The sequence below is a fragment of the Apostichopus japonicus genome, chromosome 8 (assembly GCF_037975245.1).
Source record: "Apostichopus japonicus isolate 1M-3 chromosome 8, ASM3797524v1, whole genome shotgun sequence".
Taxonomy (NCBI): domain Eukaryota; kingdom Metazoa; phylum Echinodermata; class Holothuroidea; order Aspidochirotida; family Stichopodidae; genus Apostichopus; species Apostichopus japonicus.
Genome location: NC_092568.1, coordinates 3,029,292 through 3,054,353, shown reverse-complemented (window position 1 = coordinate 3,054,353; position 25,062 = coordinate 3,029,292). Strand labels below are relative to the sequence as shown.

At 39.3% G+C, this 25,062-nt stretch overlaps 1 protein-coding gene across 1 annotated transcript in view; it reads left to right on the top strand.

The window, feature by feature from the left end:
• LOC139970425 (uncharacterized) overlaps positions 1-22,860 on the top strand; it is a 50,232-nt gene extending 27,372 nt beyond the window's left edge. Inside the window, exons 14-26 of the mRNA XM_071976081.1 lie at positions 6,569-6,624; positions 10,689-10,733; positions 11,571-11,662; positions 13,367-13,571; positions 14,229-14,351; positions 15,258-15,305; positions 15,782-15,873; positions 16,683-16,872; positions 17,751-17,873; positions 18,767-18,814; positions 19,603-19,691; positions 19,940-20,120; positions 21,280-22,860. Coding sequence (XP_071832182.1) covers positions 6,569-6,624; positions 10,689-10,733; positions 11,571-11,662; positions 13,367-13,571; positions 14,229-14,351; positions 15,258-15,305; positions 15,782-15,873; positions 16,683-16,872; positions 17,751-17,873; positions 18,767-18,814; positions 19,603-19,691; positions 19,940-20,120; positions 21,280-21,426 — 1,439 coding nt within the window. The 3' untranslated portion in view covers positions 21,427-22,860. The remainder of the gene's footprint in view (positions 1-6,568; positions 6,625-10,688; positions 10,734-11,570; positions 11,663-13,366; positions 13,572-14,228; positions 14,352-15,257; positions 15,306-15,781; positions 15,874-16,682; positions 16,873-17,750; positions 17,874-18,766; positions 18,815-19,602; positions 19,692-19,939; positions 20,121-21,279) is intronic.
• The last annotated feature ends 2,202 nt before the right edge of the window (positions 22,861-25,062 follow it).

Below are 25,062 nucleotides of genomic sequence, written 5' to 3'. Positions count from 1 at the left end.
TCTCAGGAGCAGCGTACGAACATTGTTTACTACTGAGTAATGAGGTTTATTTACAAGTGACGAAAATTTCAGGATCTCATAGCAAAAATTCTTCTGGGTCATGATGCGGAAAACTGAGGGTCCCATGAATGGTAAACTTTTCAGCTATCCAGTGATGAGTAGCGTTTAGCTAGTGGGAACTTCTATCTAGACTTAGGGACCACATTACTTTTACGATTTAGTGTGTAAGTCATTGGGGCATTTAATGGGAGTATATATGCTATCTAAGGAAACATTCATGTCACCGAAAGCGACTGCATGTATAGCTGTATCCCATCCGATACATGCACGTTGTGTACTAAGGATGAGACATTGTGCTCTGTCGAGCATTTATTTAAACTTGGTAGGTATGTACCTGAGCATGGGTTGTAGTGTCTGCCTGACTAACGACGAGGTCAAACGTCAAATCACCAAAAAACAAAAACAGCATTGTGGTAGTTTATACGTATACGTCATACACAGTTATAGGCATCGTTCAATTAGGCACTTGGAAGGTCTTAAGTGGTCTATAAAATTGGCTCAATTTCCACAAGTTTTCCACCACATGTAGGCCTACGTCCATTCTTGCTCTTCAACATCTAGTCCAGGAGCCCAGAAGGTTTATTCAGCTGAAGAGGTACAAAAGGTTTGGTGGCCTGATTGTGTTGGTAGGTGACCAAGCTTCAATAAAATGTGTTGCTGCCGGGGCACACCCTGCATGGTAGGTGAGGGGGTCACAAAATAAGGGGGCAAAATATGCTTTTATTTAGCTGAAGAGGTACAAGCACACAAGTTTCTGGGTTTTATACCCAGGAGGGTACCTTGCATCATGGTGGCAATGACAGCAATATCTGACTGCATGGGGCCCCAGACAGTAGCCCAAAAGGGGCCCGCCCATATGGTATTATTCAGCTGAAAAGGTACAAGGGTAGATCCTTTTGCATTTGAACTATTACACATTGGGGTGTACTAAAACACTAATGACAGTAATTTTGTCCTGCATAGGGGCCCAAACAGTAGCCCTAAGAATGGGCCATGCGGTACAACCAGCTGTTGGCTAATTTATTTAGCTGAAAAGGTACATGAACAAAACCTGTTGGATACTGCTCCCAGCAAGACTAATTACATTGCTGTAGCAACAACAGCAATATCTGACTGCATGGGGCCCTAGACAGTAGCCCAAAAGGGGCCCGCCCATATGGTATTATTCAGCTGAAAAGGTACAAGGGTAGATCCTTTTGCATTTGAACTATTACACATTGGGGTGTACTAAAACACTAATGACAGTAACTTTGTCCTGCATAGGGGCCCAAACAGTAGCCCTAAGAATGGGCCATGCGGTACAACCAACTGTTGGCTAATTTATTTAGCTGAAAAGGTACATGAACAAAACTTGTTGGATACTGCTCCCAGCAAGACTAATTACATTGCTGTAGCAACAACAGCAATATCTGACTGCATGGGGCCCTAGACAGTGGCCCAAAAGGGACCCGCCCATATGGTATTATTCAGCTGAAAAGGTACAAGGGTAGATCCTTTTGCATTTGAACTATTACACATTGGGGTGTACTAAAACACTAATGACAGTAACTTTGTCCTGCATAGGGGCCCAAACAGTAGCCCTAAGAATGGGCCATGCGGTACAACCAACTGTTGGCTAATTTATCTAGCTGAAAAGGTACATGAACAAAACCTGTTGGATACTGCTCCCAGCAAGACTAATTACATTGCTGTAGCAACAACAGCAATATCTGACTGCATGGGGCCCTAGACAGTAGCCCAAAGGGGACCCGCCCATATGGTATTATTCAGCTGAAAAGGTACAAGGGTAGATCCTTTTGCATTTGAACTATTACACATTGGGGTGTACTAAAACACTAATGACAGTAAATTTGTCCTGCATAGGGGCCCAAACAGTAGCCCTAAGAATGGGCCATGCGGACCAATCAGTGGTTAGCTAATTTTTCTAGCTGAACAGGTACATAAACAAAACTTGTTGGATACTGCTCCCAGCAAGACTAATTACTTTGTTGTTGCAATAACAGCAATATGTGCCTGCATTGGGCCTCAGACAGTGGCCCAAAAGGGTAGATCCCTTTGCATTTGAACTAATACACATTGGGGTTTACTAAAATACTAATGACAGTATGTTTGCCCTGCATAGGGGCCCAAACAGTAGCTCTAAACATGGGCCCTGTTGCCTTATCAGTCTTCGACTGATTTAGTATAGAAGGTACATAAATTCAACTTGTTGGAGACTGGCCCTAGCAATATTTGTTATATTATTAGAGCAATAACAGCAATATTTGCCTGCAAGAGACTCCAGACAGTGGTCCCGAAAGGCCCGTTTGGTGTTATTCAGCCAAAGTAATACAAGGGCGAATCTTTCAGCATTGATGCTGATACATTTAGGTTTACACAAGTAGGTCTACCAATGACACCAACTTCGTTCTGCACTGGGGCCCAGACAATATAGCCCAACATGGTCCCGCCTTTCATGTTTATCGTATCTTGCCACGATTGGACGAGCAGTGAGAGAAAACAGAAATAATATAATTACAAGAGGTTTATGATTTATTGGACCTGGTTAACAGCGTTATTTGTCTTCTTAGTTACAAATCCAGTGTAACGTACCTTATAAGTGGATTGCGAGGCAATTCAAAACTGTGAATGCCATACCTGAACGCTATGATAGGTGCACTTTTTGAAATGTAATTTAATATACTTTGTGTAGCCAGAATTGTATCTTTCAGAATGACCTAAAACATTGTACTGGCCCTAATTAACTCAAAGTTGGTCTCCATCGTTGTAGCATTGAACTGATATACTTTGATTCAGATTGCTCAATCATTGATCGTAATGATTTATCAGTGATAATCACATGAAGGCATGTTAACATCATCACTTGATGAAATAACATATTGACATTTTTGGTTAAAATGATAACATATAGTAACATCCATAATACATGTACACTAGGATAATGTACTGTAAACAGTCAATTTTGTATATCTTAGGCAACATTTATTTGCTTTATTTATAGATCAAACGTACATCCACCTGCTTACTCTCATGCATGCTATTTCACTAATACTTGTATAATTTTGATAACATAAAGTTTAGCACACAGTATTATAACGAAGGAGTGTTACTAGATGCCCATAGCTAGGTACAAAAGTTACGAATGTACAGAAAAGTAACTAGTACTGTAAGTCAGTGGAATTTTCTGAAATGTAAGCTGCTGACATTATTATTGTCCATGCATTGTCACAGCAGAACATGGAAAATACAGCACTTGACTTAGCGAGTAATATTTTGCAGTAATTTTTTTGGCCAAATAATGTTACATGTTAGGGTCAACCAAGAAAAGGCCAAATATCAAATCTACATCAATGTTCAACAGCCTCTTAGGTTCTGGGTTACAGGTTTTGTACATGTCAAGCAGATGAAATGTTGCTCAAGGGTGTGGTGGAAGTTTTGCTTTTAACCACTGCAAACAGATGGGTTTTATTACATAATAACTATGAAATCCGTGTTCGTGTTAATCTATAATCTTTCTAATTGCTTCCATTCCCATGTTTGATGCATTTTTTTACTGATAGCAGTAAAATTGTTTTGAATATTCGTGATCATTTGGGCGTTTTCTTTTTATTTTGCACATGTGCATTGATGTTTTCTACGGGGTAACACATTTATCAAATCTGCTAAAAAAATTGTATTTTTTGCCTTTTTATTGACAAAAGTCATAAGGTATGAATGAACGGAGTTAATCAACGGTCAGCGTGGGTTTATCTATAGGATAATGCACGTTTGGGGGTTAATTAGACTACCGTGATTACACACAGATACTTTTATAATAATGCAAGCGATGCACGAGGGCGTAGCGCGAGTGCATCCAGCTTGGCCCTAATTATAAATAGGCCTACTACCCAAAAATCCTCAAAGTATGAATAAACTAATATTTTTTGGGAAAAGGGAAGCCTGTCAATTGAAAGGGATGGGATATAGTTATTTATGGCAATTGCTAGAAATGTGGAAACCAGCAAATTTAATTATTTTTCTGTGAAGTTACCCCCTTAACTAGAATTTTATAGCTAACTAATGAGTATTTGAGAAACAGAAGAATTTGTACTCACCATGATTTGATCATTTAATTGTTATCCACCGTCTTGCCCCATGCAGGCAGATATGCTGTCATTACTGCAGCAATAGAGTTAGTCTTGCCTGAAGCGGTATCTAACACGTTTTGTTTATGTACCTGTTCAGGTAGGGAAATAAGCCAGCAGCTGGTTGGGCTGCAGGGCCTATCTTTAAGGTTACTGTTTGGACATATATGCAGGACAATGTTACTGTCATTAGTATTTTAATTTACCCCAATGTGTAATAGTTCAAATGCAAAAGGATCTACCCTTGTACCTTTTCAGCTGAATAATACCATATGGGCGGGCCCCTTTTGGGCTACTGTCTGGGGCCCCATGCAGTCAGATATTGCTGTTGTTGCTACAGCAATGTAATTAGTCTTGCTGGGAGCAGTATCCAACAAGTTTTGTTCATGTACCTTTTCAGCTAAATAAATTAGCCAACAGTTGGTTGTACCGCATGGCCCATTCTTAGGGCTACTGTTTGGGCCCCTATGCAGGACAAAGTTACTGTCATTAGTGTTTTAGTACACCCCAATGTGTAATAGTTCAAATGCAAAAGGATCTACCCTTGTACCTTTTCAGCTGAATAATACCATATGGGCGGGCCCCTTTTGGGCTACTGTCTAGGGCCCCATGCAGTCAGATATTGCTGTTGTTGCTACAGCAATGTAATTAGTCTTGCTGGGAGCAGTATCCAACAGGTTTTGTTCATGTACCTTTTCAGCTAAATAAATTAGCCAACAGCTGGTTGTACCGCATGGCCCATTCTTAGGGCTACTGTTTGGGCCCCTATGCAGGACAAAGTTACTGTCATTAGTGTTTTAGTACACCCCAATGTGTAATAGTTCAAATGCAAAAGGATCTACCCTTGTACCTTTTCAGCTGAATAATACCATATGGGCGGGCCCCTTTTGGGCTACTGTCTGGGGCCCCATGCAGTCAGATATTGCTGTCATTGCCACCATGATGCAAGGTACCCTCCTGGGTATAAAACCCAGAAACTTGTGTGCTTGCTAAATAAAAGCATATTTTGCCCCCTTATTTTGTGACCCCCTCACCTACCATGCAGGGTGTGCCCCGGCAGCAACACATTTTATTGAAGCTTGGTCACCTACCAACACAATCAGGCCACCAAACCTTTTGTACCTCTTCAGCTGAATAAACCTTCTGGGCTCCTGGACTAATCCAAGCCACGAAAATATACAGGAATAACATATCGCAAAAGATGATCTCCTGCTGCACATCGGCGCGTTTTCTTGAAGGAGACCACTTTGGGAGAAGTGATATAGATTCACTTTAGAGTATGCCACCATAGCGTCTCTGGTCCTCCAAAATTAGTTCCAAACATTAAAGATGAATAAAATAGAAAATTAGTGTCCCAGTGTGTAACACTACTTCGAGCTTGGCAATCAAATCCTTGTAAAATTTGTGCGTTGGTGACTTTTATCAGACTTTGTAGCATATTAAGGGGACCGTGAAGGACTCAACAAACATGTATGTGTACCAATTGTCTCAAGTGTAACCTTTAAAATCGTCGGATAGCGATTCAGGTTCGTCACTCGCTGATTTTTTCTCTTTGTACCTCTCTCTAGATTTAATTGTATATTAAAACATTCGTTTATACTTTGTTAAACATTCATGTACTGTACTCAATTGCTGGAAATAAATTGTTGTCATTGTCATTATCTAACTAAGGGTGAGCGGATATTACTTTTTTTTTTTGGCCCACGATTGTTCGTGACGTGAATCGCTAGCTATATGCATATTTCTTTCAAGAGTTTTCAGCAGTTGTAGTATTCATGGCCAAAACCAAAAGACATCTAAAAGAGTTATTGATAGGGTATAGGTCAAACTGTCACACTGTATCAGAGCTAGATACACAGTCCCATGATAAATATAGGTACCCAACTGGCCATATCTTGCACACATGGGCGTGGAAGATCCGGCCTCGGCGTCAATTATGTTGTACAATATGAACATTTTATACATCATTATTTATCCCGTATTTCCCGTTCCCCCTAATTGACTCCAGGCCCGGGGTTGCACCTCCTTGACTCTCTCCCGCTCTCATACCCCTCGTCAGGCATAATTACATACATACGGTACGATTAATTAACATTCTCACGAATCTCATCATTCTATGGAATCCGCTTATAGGAGGACGTCCGAACACGACACGGGTGGAAACAGGAATTTGAGAAGGAATTTATGGCTATACAAACACAGCCCATTTGTGTGCTTGTGTTTCAAAAGGTCAACGAGATTCTATTAGATGTGTTTGGGTAGCAGCACACAACGTAGCCTATATATATACGCTAGTCATTCATTCAGTGTTAGTTCAGCATAACACGAAGTTGATCACTTCCATCCTGCCTTCGACTGGTGCAAGTTGTAACTTTACTTCACAGCACAGCGACGTCCAGAACAGAGACTGTTTACAAATCTGCCATTAATTAAACCACAGGTAAGCTATAAGTAAAAGGTGTTTTATTCGGACATTTTGAGAATGTTTTTAATTTGGGCTGCTATCTGAAATTTTATATTTTATAAGGTCAGTCCTACCTTGGTGTGGAACCGTGCACGCTGCCTGATTAACACGTCACTAAAGATTGAAGTTTTTATTGAACATCGCCCATGGTGAGGGATACAATTTTTGTATAATGACATGAAAGAGAGTGCTTAGACGCTGCAACTATTGTGCTATATTATACGACCATATCAAATTCTGTAACATTTGATGAAGTGAGTGTAAAAATCTTTCGAATCACTAAAGACAATTTCTAACCCAGGAAAATCTGGATCTATTAAAACTGGTCCGATTCCCTTGAACATCTGAGAGGAGAAACGCACATATTCATTCCCCCCCCCTCCCTCCCCTCGTGTGTCCGTCGCATGGGGGGTGCTGCTTATTTGCAAATATAGCCAGACAGACTCATTTACGAGGTAGACATGTAGTTAGAGACCACTCTTTCTCTTTACATAGATTATCAAGGGTGAACATTACTCAAACGTATACCAATGGTCCATCATACTATACGTTTCCATCTCCCTCCCCGTCTCCGTGTCATGTTATAGGGAAAGTAGACAGATATTGTGATCCTTTACGCACCGTCCTTCCCTCATCAATTTATTTCACTAAGTAACATTTTTAAACGGTCTGTCTACCTGCCCTCAACAGGGCGGACTGTGTTACAATTTTGTCAATGCAATCGAGAACTGTTTCAGAGAAAAGAATTTTGAAACATGATACCGTTCACTCAGTGCAATATATTAGTCTCTTTAACCGAGCTGAGGCTTGGAATAAGATATGAATATCTTGCACTTCCTGTTATTGCCAGCGCATGTAGGCTACGTGGCCACCATAGCATATACGTTAGCTATGCGTCATATTGTCATACGTAGTCTACTTACATATACATGTTATTGTGTGTAAGCTATTCAGTTAGGATTTAATAAATATACCCTATATGTGTTTTGCTTTCAAAGCGGAGAATTGATTTTTTATCATTGAGACAAAAGTGCAGTAAAAAATGTACGTTATAGCTGTTTATAATATTGATTGTCGAATAAACCGTGCTTGGTCAGAATATTGCTTTCAAGTGAAGTTGACATGTAATAACCGTTCGGCACGGCATGCTATCACAACGGAAGGAACAATTCAGTGCACTAATTATCTATGCCTATACACCTAAACACTTTTCAAAGATGGATAATAATTCTGTCACAAGCTTTTACCAGATGTTTCGTTTTAATAATGTTAATTGCGAGGGACTGCGGCGGGGCTGGGGGGGGGGGGGGGGTTCATGACGTGCATATCATGTTTTGTCTTATAATAAGGAGGAGATCATTAGACCAATGGGACCTGTGAGTGAATTTAAACAGAAGTCCATATAGGCCTACAACTAACTAATTGGAAATAAGGAACTAACAATCTATTAAAGACCTTGCTGTTATCTTTATTTATTTTAGTAGTGAATCCGGCAGGCCAGTAGCCTGGTCGGGGAACGAGTGTGGGGGGATGCCCGCATCTGCTGCACCATCAATTGTGCAAGATTGTGCCACTCCTTAAATTGTTGGGGCTCAAAATAACTGGATACAGGCATGGCAGCCAGGACCGCATCCATAATTTTGTGTTATGGGAGGGGGGGGGGGCGACTAAGATGTATCGTCTTTCGGAGGGTTCTAAGGGTTGCTCCTTGCCTTTTGGGAAAATTTGGTAAAATGGCGGATTTGCTTTGATACAAGATGGTGCTATATGTTGCAAGTTTTAAACAACCTTCAAGTTGAAGAATTGTACAACTCCTCTGGTTAAGTTACATGTTTATGTATACTTTACATTAAGAATTCTGTCTGCGTAGCCATGGGGGGGGGGGGGTAGCATCCCTTTTTATCAGAGGGCTAAAGCTGGGTTGACTAAATTTTTCTCGTTTTTAACCACGTTGCGCAGTCATATTCCCTTTAACATAGGCGTAGGAGCCTAATTTGATTTGGGGGGGCTGTAACGACTTGCCCGAAAAATGTAACCGAAATTTTTCGCGCGCTCCGCGCGCGCTCAACATCTTAATGTGCATATCATATGGACATTGATCGGTTATTTCATCACATGCCTTTACCCGATGAATGCCTATATGATATGCACACTAAGATGTTGAACGCGCGCTGAGCGCGCAAAGAAATGTTGGTTATATTTTTCGTGTTATTACCCTTCCATATTGGTTAGAATTATTGGTGCCCGAAAATTCTCAGCATATTGCCCGATTTTCACAAAAAAAATTGAAAAACACATTGCAAATTATTCTGCTCTCAGTAGGTGCCCGAAAAATTCTCAGCATATTGCCCGAATTTTCACAAAAAAAATGAAAAACACACTGCAGATTTTTCTTCTTTCAGTAGGTGCCCGAAAAATTCTCAGCATATTGCCCGAATTTTCACCAACAATTTTGGTTGGGGGGGCTGCAGCCCCCCCAGCCCCCCCGCCTCCTACGCCTATGCCCTTTAATATCACTAATTGGGTCAGTGGAACGATCCCAGCATAACTGTCAATGGTATCGCATCTAGTCTAGTTTATTCCAGTCAGTGAGTGGGAGGTGTTATAGTAACTATTGTGACTTGTTATACATCTACAGTACAGTCAACCATGGGTCAGTGCACATAACCTGGTTATTGTCACATCGTACGAGAGTTAGTGCAAAGAACGTGCATGGTTATATTGTCACTGAATAATGATATACGCATCATCAATCATCAATAAAGCGCTAATGTCGTGGAACACTTCAAAAACGCCTTGAAAGATAAAGGTTTTAAGCTGTTTCCTGAAACTGTTCAGTGAGTGGCAATATCTGTGTCCTTGTGGCATGGAATTCCACATTGGAACTCCCCAACGTCTATGATATAGATAATAGGTAGCGTGCTCTTTACATTTGATATTTGCATAACGGCCGGCGAGTATCATATATGCATGCTATATTGTACTCGGTCATTTACATAATCTACCACACAAAAACCACATAACAGTCGTATTTCTTCGAATACGTTATTAGGTGTAACATTACTTTTACCGGAAACTCTTCCGGTGAAATTGTGACAGGGAAGGGTGGTCTTACATATCAAGTATATACCATATATGCGTTATTTGCCGCGGAACCAACCAAATACCAACGACCAGACCTGCCAATATAAACTCCACAATCTGCATTGAATCAGGGAGAGATATCCATGTAATACGGTATTCCCCTCTCCATATTAGTTTTATTCCCACCATTGTTGGTGTTGTGAACTCGTTTCACGTGAAATGGCAATCCTATATAATGAAGCTTTGTGTAAATATCAAAGGTCTACATCCTTGTTCACTGAACAATCAATGAGGTTAAAATGACGTGAGAAGTGATCCAACAAAACATGGCGTCAGCCGTCAGGCCATAGAGGTGCAATATAAAATTCTTTGAACCTTATATGACCTAACACCTACGCGGGTAACCATGTAATAGTCGTAAATATACATGCAGGTATAGTTCGTGCACTACCTTTATACTACCGGATGGCTTAGGATAGCTTATAGGATATCATCATTATGCGAGGTAGAAATACGAACAGGCTTGGTCGTACCGTACTGCAGTCTGCTACTTTTTGGCATACGTGCCTGTGTTAATTAATGTGTAATAAATATATGAACGAATGTAATATTATTATTTGTTTGAATTTCAAAGTAAAATCTATTTCGCTTCATCACTTACTTATCTTCTCATAACAACTGCACTCTCATTCTAGCCTGTCCAGAGTTATCTGGTGACCTTTTGACACATGACCTCCTATACGGTGACCGTTCACTTCCGGCCAGCCTACCTCTTCTCGTTTGACCAAGCAAAGGGTCTAGTTTTATGCGCTAAAGATCTTCAATGACCTTGGTCGGAGGCAATATGTACTCCAGCACGAAGGTGTATTTAAGTATACGCAGTTGAAACAGACAGCTGGTTTTAAAGCCGCACCTACAGTCCATAAACATTTTCATTTTTTCCGCATTATCTACAGACAAAAATCAAGATGCCAAAATACGCGGATGACGTTAGAAACGCAGTAAGTATACAGTAAGAGTTCCCATTCCCTCACCGGTTATGGTTACATCTCGAAGGGAAGCGCGCAAAATATAACCATCAATTGATTAAATGTAAGCGATGAAGAATACGAAACAGACTCAGAAAGCAGTTCATTTGGGGCAGGGGGAGGGGGTGGGGTTACTGAACCCTATACAGTTATTGTCAGTAGAACTGTATTCATATCTTCTGTGTATGATCGCTCCCAGTTGGGACAATGTTTTCTACACTGGTATGATATCAGTTTTCGTCAATGTTTTCAGGGCTCTTTTACATATGTTTGCGGGGAAAATAACGCTTCCAAACTGGACATTTTGTTTAACGTTTTTTAAACACAGTTAACATGCTATATGGCACCAGTTTTCATGTGCGCCACCTTTACATGATATTTTGTTGGTGAGGAACAGGATCTCTTGAAGGGACTATTTCAGACTTAAATGAATAACGGTAAAATATCCTCTGGACCTATATCCATCCAAAGGATACGCGTAACTCTTGATCACAAGCGAAGTAAATGTTTCCTAGTCCCCTCCAGTCTCTCCCCTCCCATCCTCCGCTGACGTCCATGGTTGTGCTATAAATTTCAGCCAAAAGTGGGGGCGTGTGTTAAGTTGTAGTCCTAAACAGGCCTACCCACCCTCACTCAATTGTGCCCGTCAAAGAGTAATCTTACTTGTCTTTTAGACAATGAAATCTTATTTGCTTTATATATTTACTTCAGTCCTCTCTTACATAGCTCCGCTCAAATGAAGCACTTTCACATCTACCTATAACCTATACAAAAATCGGTGACCTTTTACTATTTTCTTCTCCAATTCAGGATGTCCCTTACGTTGGACCTATTTGCGAGGATGGCCTCCGCCCTGGATGCAAGATTGTGGTGAAGGGCAAAGTTGAAGATGGAGCTAACAGGTAATCAAAAACCCGTGTATTAAAGCCGATTTAAGACATTGTTTCCTACCCTTGCTTGTTTACTGCATATCTCCCTTAACCTGGCTCCACTCGAGTGATGAAATCTCCCATCTACCCAACTTGGTAAAAGTTTCAGCACTGCGCCCCCATTTACCCAATTCAGGGTCATCGCCCACCTCTGAGTTTTCAGACAGGTAGATCCGGTATTGGATAAGACCCAATGTGAAGCAAAGCCGATAAGACGTTACCAATTTTGAAAGGTTAAGAGTGATGAGGTGTTTAGAAGTCTCTTCGTAATCGTCAAATTTGTATGCATTTAAACACCATTTGCCTATTTTCTTCGTTTTGAATGTAATTTGTGGTGGGAAACGGTATTATTCGACTACAAAACTGGAGTTAATATTATTCTTCTTACCAGACTTATACCGCCTTTTTACCAGTCTTGTGGTGGGTCCGCATTCGTACCCGTACTTCTAGCATATTTTTCTTTACTTGTACCCGCAATTGTGGATTTGTATGCATACATTTCTATTCGGGCCATGTTGAAAATCTAGTATAGATGTATAATGCAAACTTAATGTCATTACTTAAGTTTGCATTATACATCTATACTATGTAATGTACTCACGCTTGGTGCATTTTACTCATATTCATTATTACGATCTGTTAAACTGATACGTATACTCATGTTTCTTGTACTCGTACCACAAGCATGCTCCTTTTAACGTGGTTTTCGAAAAGTGAACAACTCACCGATTCTCGCTTCACAATTTCCCTTTCATTTTCTGTCTTTGAATGTTTTCAAAAATAAAACAAACCTGTTAGCAAACTGCTTATCCACTTAAGAGCCTGTGTAAGAGAATGTGTAAAAAGTAAGAGGGCCTGACGTTTCGATCCAGGCAAGATCTTCTTCAGAGGCTGAATGACAAGTCACAGTAAACTATTGAATGTTTTCAAAAGATAAAAAACAATAGAAAGAGAGAATGCATAGTGTAACAGATACAACCATTATCGGTAATTCTAAGTGACAGTGTATACATCAGCATACTGTATGAGCAAAGGGTTAAACCGAATCTGGATCATTCAATTGCCTCTCGAATTGCTAGAAACATCAATATTTGTCACCCATGGTCATGCCATTCCCAGGAAGGTTTTCACAGGATACCTTTTGGTGTCCAGATTTGACATGCTTGGTTGGTCCGATTGTTAAAACTTGCAGAGTAACATTTTGGAACTTTGAACCGAGTTCAGCTATTTGTTTTTGCTTTGGACAGATTACCTTTGACTTTTATTGTTTGTTTCGGCTCTGTTTGAACAATTTACCCGTAATATTTGCTTATCCCTATAACGGTCAGATTCTATCAGTAATCTTACCAAAGTAAATTCAGTACTAATAAAGACTAGTAATAAAGACGTTAAACGCATGCATCGTTGTATATACTTCAGTTTAACAATATGTAGTTTAAGAGAAGAACAAAGTTACAATACCAAGTGAATTAGAAGGAAGGTTGGGGAGGGGGGGGGGGGTTGGGGAGGGGGCGTGGATGATGTGAGTTTCAAATTAATGTGCGACTTCGAACTGTAACAAACTTAGAAATTAAACAATTCCTTCCTCGCTTTCCTCTGGATATACACGAACTGTTTGTAAATTGTAAAGAGGATTGCTTTGTAAGGTATTGAATCCCATGTACGTTAATTTGATAGGTTTGCTATCAATTTACAATGTGGCTGTGATGACGACTCGGACATCGCGTTCCATTTCAACCCCCGTATGGGGGGTCAGGTGGTTGTCCGTAACACCAAACAAGGAGGATGGGGAGACGAAGAACGAGACTGCGACGGAGATTTCCCGTTTGCCGAGGGAGATAAATTCACGGTCATCATCCACGTCGGGAGGCGAGCATTCAACGTAGGTATATATAGGTAGACTGGATAAATCATGCTTATAACCCAAGATGTGAAGGGGGAGGGGGATAGAAGGGGACGCTATACAACAAAGACCTGAAAGTTACTTGGGAAAGCTTTCAAAAAATTATCACAATCATAATCATGTGAGCATTCTTAGTTAACACATAGAAAGGCGGGTACTCGCAATGAATTGTGATGAATCGTCTATAATCATGCAATATATTGTCCATTTATACCGCACATATGTGAAAGACTCCTCCCCTTGTCCACTCCCGGACGGACATTATACACCCCCCCCCCCCACCCACACACACACACACAAAACACGGGCCTGAAAAGTAAAAATTAAATGTCGTCATTGTTACCCTCAACTATGCGAGAATGTCGAAATAATAATGGTCACTCAAATTTCGAATTGCATATTTACTGTAAATAATTGAAAAAACTACTTTTTCCTCAATGACACATTTACTTGTCTAATAATTGTGGAATATCTAGACAGGGCATAACCTCTCAAAACATGTTTTTTTTTTTATTATTATTACAAAATATGAGCATATTTTGGGCCACCTCCGATGACCTTTAAATATTTTTCATGTCCTGAAATTGAAGATATTTTTAAGGAGTATACTACCGTCACAACCTTTCACTTCGTCAGGTCGTCGTGAATGGTAAAAAGTTTTGCCGTTACGTTCATCGTATCGAGGATCTGTCATTGATCAACTCGATTGCCGTGAGAGGAGGCGTGAACCTCAAAAGCATACAGATCAGTGAAGGCGGGGTAAGTCGGTGTTTCACAGCGCTAATAACTTTTTTTCCGTATGAAGCAGAGTGTGTACACACCTTGCATGAATGTATTTTTCTTTGCCCTTGTATGGAATCTCGTTTCTGTAGCTCACAACTATGGAAATCTTTTGTGTTGATATATTCAGCGATCGCTTAGATTCGTTTACTCGCAATCGAATCTTGTTATCCGTATTCGTTTAATGATGTAACGTCGGGTACTACTATTATCCTCTGAACTGCGACGACTCAGAATAGTCTGTTTTCAAACAGTATCTGGCATTTACATTTGCCACAAAATGGTCACACCATGCATGTTCGGCCGTTCAAAGAAGAGATAAGTTAGGCCTTAGGCTCTTGAAAACTTTATATCAACAAATTCGCAACACACTTATCATGATAGAGTAACACATAAAATCCAAAATGTATTGTTTTACGAAAAATGTCATTTTTACGTTCTCACTAAATTGTCTGTATTATATGTGAAATAACTCGCTCAGAGGGAGGAGCCCCAAATGATTATATCCATGATGGATATTTTAATTTTGAAAGTGTTGGAAAATTAGAGCCTTTCTTAGATAATTACATCACATCACTTCATGATTGCTGTCATTTACGTTTTCGGTGGAATAACTTGCAATGTACCAGAATTGTAACGATTTCCTTCGACTGTTTCTCGTGCTGAAGACGCCCTCTATATGCCCCCCCGGCCTCCCTCCCCTCTAGGTTTTTCTCCGAAAGCGAATAAAATGAAATGAGGACGGTAACCAATGAATAATTTCGATGTTACCATGTTATTGCCATTTTTGTTTTGTTTTAATATTCTGTCGCTCTCGATCAGTATTGAGTTGGATAATTAACTTTCCCTTCCTACTTTACCTCTTGTTTTGTTTTTCTCATTCAGTACTTGGAGTATCCATACAATAAACCACACGATATCATATGCCGACCGGTGAGTGAACCATGTTTCGTTTATCTTATATTTGCCTCATATCGCAGTCATGTAGTTCAGTATAATAATTAAACATTATTAATAAATGTAAACGCAACTTTTCATCCCTGTGATAATTTTGATCTCGTTTTTTGCTTTGAACTTGTTATCATGCAATACTTATCAGTGATTGGCATATTTTGTTAGTCGTAGGCCCAGATATGTCAGTCTAATAAAAAAAATAAAAAAAAACAAGAACAAAAATTGAAATATTATTTATATCATGCACTCATTCTTTGCATATAATTTTTCCATTTATATTCTTTATATAAACTATGCACAAATAATTGTGCCAAACGCTTTGCTCATATGTCATAGTACATAATGTATATAGGCAATCAGATGCACATAGAAAAAGGGGAAAAACATCGCAAAATTAGAAATATTAATTATATAACGAAATTAATCAAATCGGTACAAATTATTTTGATTGGCAGGAAGTTCCAGTATCAAAGGCAATCCCCTTCGGTAACCTGCGGGTTGGCTCCAAGGTTATAGTACAAGGACAGGCCAAGGAAGACGCAGATAGGTAAAAATCAAATTTTTTTTTACTTCTTCAAGATATGAATAATTATGAAGAATAACCATCTTGTAATAGATAGATAGATTAATTAACATTAATCTTTTCTTACCTGTTTTCTTGTACATATGCAATTCTTTCTACATAGCTTACGACTATGACTAACATTCTTACATCTTCGCGTTCCCATGATTATCAAGAAATTATATTTTTAAATTCAAAATGTCATGGAATCAGAAATAGGTGATTTAAGCAGCATCAAATGCTTGTTAAATAAATATATACTAAAGATTAATACGACAAGTAAATTTTTCTCTTATAGTTTTGACATGATCGTATGACAAAAGTATTGACTAACTTAAAATTTTAATATAGAGATTTAGAAGGGAAAAAAATATATATATATATTTATATAACTTGTTATACTCTTGCAAGTTGAACTGTACGGAACTTCAATAATTTGGGATGATAAGCCCAATATATTTCTAACCGTGAAAGTCGCGTCAGTGATCTAAAGTTTGAACTATTCATAGATACAATCATACCGCCCCCTATACCTTATACTATACCCAAAAAAAACCTCCCTTTCCCACCAACACCCACCCCTTGTCTTCCCTCGTCCTCTCGAGAATCCATAGGTTTTACGCCACCCAAAGCTTTCCAGCACCAAATCTACGTGTTTTTCCCGCTGCTAAGCATGTGCGATATTCGTTCAAACTGGGTGAGCTTTTTAAAGGATCGTTGCATATGTATGATCTTCATGAACTTGTTCAGCCAATCCTCATGAGTCTTGGTGAATTTGTTTCATCTCTTTGAAGGTTCCACGTGAATCTCATGGCAGGTGATGACATAGCCCTTCATTTTAACCCTCGATTCGGAGGACAAGTAGTCGTCCGAAATACTAAGCAAGGAGGATGGGGCAAGGAGGACAAAGAACAGGACGACTTTCCTTTCAAGGCTGGAGAAATGTTTGAAATCGCTATTTTGTGTCGCAAGAAGAAATTCCAGGTCAGTGAAACCTCTTTTGTTTTGTTTATCTGATGATATAATCATATGCGGTATATAACTGGACTTGGTAAATGGTCACTTTTAATTACTTTTCTGCAAGACGTGTTTAGCAACAAATATCTCATGAAGGAAAACCAGCATATATAAGCTCCCTCTATTTTAGCTTCCGGGAGGTCACTCTATTTTACTCGGAAGCATATATTTTTCTTGTCAATGGTATGTAACAGTAATAGAATATATTAAATTGAAATTTTGTTTCAAACTTTCGTTCCATTCTGTGGATCTTGCGTTGAGAATTCCAAAAGTAGGAAATTGAGAAAGATTTAAAAAGGAAAACGTGATAATAGGCATGCCCCAAAAGACGTGTGGATAGTTTCAAGGTTCACAGCATATATGTGTAAGGAAAAGAAGGTGACCATACAATGTTGTTATTCCATGTGTTATTCTCTTTGTAAGCAGTTGAGTCATGCCTCTATATTTCCCCTTCGCTTCTCCACCACTTCCTTGCCCTGTTTGATAGAACCATGGCTTATGTTGGCTGTCGAACTAGATCACATTCAATTTACACCTTTTTTTTATTGTTACCATGGCAATGAAGTAATTCCGTCCGTCCGTCCGTCGTTTAATTTTTCATATCATGTTTTATAGAAGTTTTCCCGTGCAAGGGTAACGTAAACGACAGATACAATCTGGAGTGTTGAATGAGAATATATATAGAGGCCCTCAAACAATATGGTGTGTTGAATGAGAATATATACAGGCCCACAACACCTGCAAGGATTGGAAGGTTTGCAGGAGGGGTTGCGAACATATACCCCCCCGCCCCCCACATACACACCTTCTAAAATTCACCGATAAACTTATTTCTTCACGTAAAGATATTTGTCAACAGCAAGCAGTTCTGTACTTATAATCATCGTATAGAAGACGTCTCCAGCGTTGATAACATTTCCATTAAAGGAGATGTCGACGTGTATTCTGTTTATCTTCAAGAGAAAAGCGTAAGTATCATATCACATCCTTGAAATATCTGTCACTGTCACATGTAGAGAGTTAATAAAGTATCTCAAAAATACATTTAAGAAGTAAAGAGAACCGCTAAGTCATTAAAGGACACAGTCTCTTCCGATCAGGTGCATTTTTTAATTCAAGAGAAGCGTGAGTTAAAAAGGCTGTCTGTCTTCTGCTTTGTACTTTTCATGCGAAACTGGTCTTTCTTTTATAACGGATGAATGTTAGTCTAGATATGTCATACGGTTCAGCAAATGAGACAAATTTATAAAATATGCTACATTTGTGGGATGCTCCTTTGAGGCTAACTTGACGAAGACATTGGTCTCTCGATCGCGTGCAAGACCTAAATATTAATGTTAGCAGATTGTTTTATAAATCCTAATTCCTAAATTAAATCATGTTCCTATAACATCATATAAAGGAAAAGAACACCCTTAGATGTCATTTAACACCATGTATCTTTGCTAAGTTTGTAAATCCATTGAAAATATGTTGTTTAAGACCCTATAAAAGCTTGTTTCCAATCGAGTTTCGGGTTGCATCTGAGAAGTTGACTAAATGTTATGTAAGCTAGACTTAGTGTTCCAGGCACTTTAATTGAAGAGCACCAGAAATTTGGAGGGTCATTCCCTCTCCCCTCCCCCCCCCAAAAAAAAATTGATATACCACTTGGACTGATATAGCAGTAATTCTTAGTCATCTACAAGAGGAAAAATTAATTTTGCACGTACAGTCATTGTCAAGTAGCTATTGTTACAATGTAATGTGTCACTATACGCAGGGAAGCTTTGCTAAACATGTAACATTACTTCAGACGATCCCTTTTGATTGTCTCTTACAAATTAATCATGACCAAACTTGTCTTTGTTTCCTATAATAGAAACTCCACGTGATGCCTTGGCGTGATGGTTCCTTTTTCCTTGGAGGGGTAAACATATATTTTATTACACTATGCTTGAACGATTTTTGCTCCCAAGTTTACCCAGTTAGACCGAGTCCACTGTTAAATATTTTCGCACGTACTATAATAAATATCCTATGAATTTGACGTATACAGTTGCCAATGGTTACGAACCGTGCATTTGTCCTCAAAATAATTTCTCACTTTCAAATTAACATAGATTTTGTTACATTGCTATGCATATGGTGGTGTGAGGGAGAAGGACCAGTGGCGGAGCTAGGGGTATTGGTCAAGGGGGGCGAGAATGGTCTGTAGGGGCGCTTCCGACACTATCTAAGCGGAGCGCCACCACGGGTTGGCGCGGAGCGTACCAAAATTTTTGAGTAAAGATACTCCCTAGTTCGCCGGAAATGACCCTTTCCAGGCCTTGCTAATTTGCAGATAAACGAAGAATAGGTGTCATCGCCAACAAAATGTGACTAATGTCAATAGGTAGATGGGAGCGCAATAAAAAAGTCATAATCGCGAATAAGTAAAAAGTGGTAAAAAGCTGAAAAAGGCGCCAGCAGTCCATTTGAGTCCGTCAGGAGGGGGGGGGGGCATCCGCCCCTGACTGTATGGACGCTCCGCCACTGAGAAGGGCAGGGGGGGGGGACTTACCTGTTGGCACTATCGAGCTCATCCTATATGACACATCGTTTATTTTCCTCACGGGACGGGGGGTATATTATCTGTGGTACTTAACTATACTGTGCACGTACATAGTTGAATGTTTCCCTTGACGTCACTATTTGATTTTTTTCTTCATATCGTAGGAAGTACCAATGTGTATTCCTCTTCCTGAGGAGATGAGTGAGGGAATGATGATCAGTGTGAGTGGGCTGGTTAATGAAGACCCAGACAGGTAAGAAAATTACCCTACAATGCAAAAAGTGAAGGGTGGGGCGGTTGAGATGGTCACATTTCTTATTATGTGTTTCCATTACTACACATACAAAGTTACACGCATATATATTCTTCTGGTTACCGTATTTTGAAATAAACATTTGTTCCAAAATTCCTCCTTCTCTTCCAAAATACATGCGTGGATTGCAATGAAACTTTTCCTATATTATATATATGACTGTCTCTCTGACGTTTTTGTTTTTCCAGATTCCACATCAATTTGCAATGTGGAGATGACGACGATTGCAACGTTGCGTTTCACTTTAACCCTCGATTCGGTAAGGGTGTGGTTGTACGTAACAATAAGGTCGACAATAAGTGGAACAAAGAGCAGAGAGAGACTGACCTGGACTGTGATTTCCCATTTGAGCCTAACTGTTTCTTTCAGGTAAAATGTAACAGAGTGTTATGTATAAGGGTATCCGAGCACGGAGTGTATGGAACTGATGCACGTCGGTTATTGGATGCCTCTGAAGATGCATATAGCTTAGTTTAGTTAAGGTTAGGTTATTCTGAAGTTCAGATTAGTTTAATAGAAAATGCAGCAGAAGGATCCTCAGAAATTCTTAAATCATCCAACATCATGGGCTAGGTTAAATCTTTATTCTTTGGCAATGTCAGTACGAGGTGACCTCGAAATCTCTGCCTGGGCCGTGTACACCCCCACCCCCTGCTTCGTACCCCACTCCCTTACAGCAAGACCCGAATACAGGAAAACATCTCCTCTATACCGATACACCTCCCCCGTTTCCCTTCCTGCATTCATCCACTTCCTCCCCCACGTTATCACCAGTGTACAATGTTGTCAACGATTGATATTTAAATTTGCAATCATCGTTTTGGGGATAATTGGGACTTTTCAGTGCCCTCGAAACCAATTTTGTCATTTAGCAGACCAATGCATGAATTCTGTTAGCATTTTATAATAGAGGGCGCTATATTGTGCTGAATTGAATAGTTACGTTGAGGTACGTGCATAACAATACGAAGATTGAAAGAAAACACTTTTTTCCCCACAAAATGTGTTTGCAAATATAAGTCTCTTTTCCACGAACCTTTATTAAAATTTTAAATTAATTAGTCTGGTCACGAAACCAGACGTTATTTCCTGAATTCATTTTCATTCCAAGTTCCCTTTCAAATTGATTGTCGTCAGTCTTGCCGTCAAAATAATTCTGAACGTTTGATAATTTCTATTATCAAAGAGTTCAGGGGGAGAAAGTCATATTGGCCGAAGTATACATAATGAAAACTTGCAAAAGTTTTAATGTTACAGTTATGAGGCCAGACAAGGTCAATCAGTAAGGTGATGACATTTTCATATCTAAAGCAAATTTCTTTCTAAAACCGCGCGCGCATGTTTCCATGGTACATGGATAGCAGCTGGCGCAATTGACTGTTCATGAGACCCTTTTTAATAGCCTATGTAACCGAACCACAAAAAGCCTCCCCAACGGAGCAGCCCTCAACCCCCGCCCTCCTCCCCTATACATACACAAAATAAATGCCTGCTAGCCTAACATTGTGTTCCTTTTTTCCTTTTGTAGGTGGTATTCTCTTGCGAGAAGGATTGCTACAAAGTGGCCGTCAATGGCACTCACATGATGGAATTCAAGCACCGTTGTCCATGTGAAGACGTTACCCATTTGCTGATCGCTGGTGCTGTGCGCCCCGTGGCAGTTCGCATTGAGTAATCATAGCTGGTACAACAACACCGATGGGTTTTATTTCTTACTGTTAGTAATTTCCATTGGTATTCCGTTGAAGTTTCCTTCTTTTCAAGCGCAAATTTAGAAAAATTTAGATGAATGTTAGATACATTTCTATTACAAAGACCTTTGAAAGTTTTTCTCTGTTATTAAGCCTTGTTTTTATACTTTACACATATGGGCCTATATGTACAAGTTTTCATAGAACCAGTTTTTCGTGTGAAGATGAACAAAAATCGTTTTACGTTTTTCAGTTTCCATGTATTAAGCTGAAAACTTAATAGCAATACTTCTTTTCGCTACGCATCAAATAACATGATAGACTGCTGTAACGCACAGTTGTATGTATAGAATACATTCAATACAGAAATATCTTTCATACATTTATATTCCTTCTGATTTAATTAAAACTATATTAAGTTATTACCAAATGTTTGACTTTCGCATCAAACTTTAAAAATCAGACCAGAATTGAATCACCTTATTATACTAGAGAAGAACGAATATCGGTCACAAGGTGACTGAAGTCGGGAAATTTGAAGAAAGGACTTGCTTATATAAAGTTTCTCTTGGCACCATTTTCTAGACTATCAGCACTTGTTGTCGCGTGTATCTATATATAAACTTTAGCTTCATTTCGTGCAAAATGTCATCTTTCATGAAAAAAATCAACTCTCCCTAAACAGCTGTAGAAAATAAAGTTCTGTTTGAGAGGAATCATTTTCATAATGTACTTTCAATACAGTCGTATGTATGTTCGATCGAGGCCTGGGGGAAGGGGGAGGTGGGGGTCTAAACGTAAAAAGTCTTCTCTTTTCATTAAAGTGACTGCAGAAGCCTATTCCAATGATCAAAACCCTAGTCAGATTATTATTATACAAAAAAAGATTGGGGATAGTTCACACGACAACATCGAAATTTGAAGTATAATAATTACATGCTCTTCCACGTTATCGATTTTATTTCTGTACCTGACGCAAGAAATATGTGGTCATTATGACGTCAGAACATCGATTTAGAAACGTTCCTGTCGAATGCTTTAAACGCATTGATGAAATCTTTAATAAGAGTTTGGTGCGACGGTGATGAAACTGGGTTTCATTTCATGGAGAATAGAAATCATATCAATATAGCCATAGAAAATCAATTTTGTTAAACTAATAATTGTCGTTTAAGAGAGTAAAACTGCCTATAAATGAATGATGACAACGTGAGTCTTAAACTGCATTCAAATATAAAACTCAAAATGTTGGCAATTAAATATGAGCGGGTAATCTGATCCATTGTGGTATAGGTCACGCTTCGTTACCTGTTAGGCTAGCTGTTTCTTTTCTCTTTTTTCATTCCATGTTCTCTTTTCCATAGTTCAACCAGTCTCAACGGTTTCTTGCGTTAAAAGAATATGATACGAAATTCTCATTGTGGTTTCCTTTGTCTGGTTTGCCTTGTCAAGATGTAACTCTGATTAAAGCTCATGTGACTAGTTTCCACGCCCCCCTCCCCTTTCTCACCGCTCTTACCCAAATGTAAATTCTTCTCCCTCCCAAAGTTTCGAAAAATACATTTTCCATGTTTTAGTCCTTCCAGTTGTTCCCAAGCACTGAGGTTCAAGTTCGACCATCAGGCACTGGTAGTAAATGAGGCGAATGAGGGTGGGGAAGGGGTAGGGCGGGGTGTTTGTTGTTCCACAGCTGCAGTGTAAACAAATGGCTTATTAGGGGAAGGGAAGAGGGAGATTGTTCTCCGAGCTTAGTAGACAAACATCGGATAATAAATACTCTTGGGCGTTGCTAGTGAAACATCCTGCTGGTGTTACTGGGGTGAGGTGGGGGGGGGTGGTCGAGGGGAGGCCATGTGACCTTGACATAGTTATTCCACACCTCAAGCTCTGGGATCAGTTACAAAAATAACAACGAAAAAAAGTACTTGCTCTGTATGAATATATTACAAAAATTCACTAACTGATATTAAAATGGAACATATATTTACAAAACATCTTTCACAAAGTGAAAAAAGACCAAGGCAAAATAACGGATGACTTTGGGGACAAAACTCAAATTCCACGCATGAGCATGAGCACGACTTAGATACTACGCTATTGCATACCGTGGCACAAATCACGAAATTAATTCGCTCCTCTCATTTAAACTCAATATTAAATTTGATTTTTCAAAAGGAGTCCGTTTATTTTAGTAATGAAATCCCCACGCCCCCCGCCTCCCCCGCCAACCCACCACTCCTTCGTGTTACCTATATCCACCATAGTACAATTGCATTTGATAAACAAGATACATCAAACACTCAACCTTTAAATGCAGCGTCTCTTGAAAAACATCCACTCCAGCTTGAACACTTTGGTGTTTTTCCGACACTACAATCATCTTTTCTTTGACACATCGCGAGGAGACAGGTAATTGTCATTGCCTTTTCTTTAATTAGCCTCCACTCAAATTATGAAATGTTTGAAGCCCTTCAAGATGTAGGACTACACAGATCACGCTCTGATGGCTCTTGACCTTCCTATGTTGTAAAACGTTCTTTTGTCACACGCGCATATATATACATACGTACACACTGATATAAACTCATGTATATACTGATACTATATAGTATCCCACCAAACAGTTGAATTGAAAAATGATTCGGAACTGTTCCAGGACGTATGCACAATATGCCGGTGGTATTCTACTGTGTGTAGATGTTATCTTTCCAATCAGTGGTATACTACCAGCATGTTACATGATTGTCAGTTTAAGCATCGAGGACTTGCTGATATCTCAACGGAAATAAATGATATTAAAAAACAAAAAACGTCAATGTGACACACAGTTACCTAATGCAGCACAAAAAAAAAGTTAACAGCTTTCACAACCTGACAAAGAAACTATAATTTCACTGTAATTAAAAGCCGTTCGCGTTCAAACGCCAACGATAGTGTATGGTTATAGCATCGGAATGATATCACTACCCGGTACGTCAAACCGAATGTTAGCGGAAGCACGACTAACATTATAAACTTGCATTTTCAGTCTCTGTGTGGGAAGAGACCTTTCAATGCGGAAAACCTATTTACGTGGGATTTAACTTCATCACTGATAGTCGTCTAAAGAAGGCAGGATTTATTTGTTTGTCTCTTCTCTCTGAGTCACATTTGCCCACGTTAAAAAAAAAAAAAATTGATTACAAAGTGAAAATTTTGGTTATAATGTTTTACTCGCGTGATATCAAGTAAGGTGGTCGGTGAACAATCTTATCAGCTAGTGAGGGTTTTAGGACATTTTACTGAATAAGTACATTCCATTGTTCCAACTATTACAATATAGCTCAAAAACCTTCATAAGTAACACAAACCGGTTATGACAACAGACTAACACAAACACCGCCGGATCAGGCCGGAAAACAGCAGGTAAACTGTGACGTAATGTCGGACATATTATCAGGACCAACGTTACACTTCAATGTCATCGATGAGGAAGGATTCTTTCATGAGGAAGTAGAATTTATACTTTTGAACATATGAAAATGCCACGTTTATGTGAAAGTATGATTCATATGCCAGCATAAAACTTCAACCCCCAATGACAAAACAATGCCCGTGCTTCTCTCGCACACACTGCATGA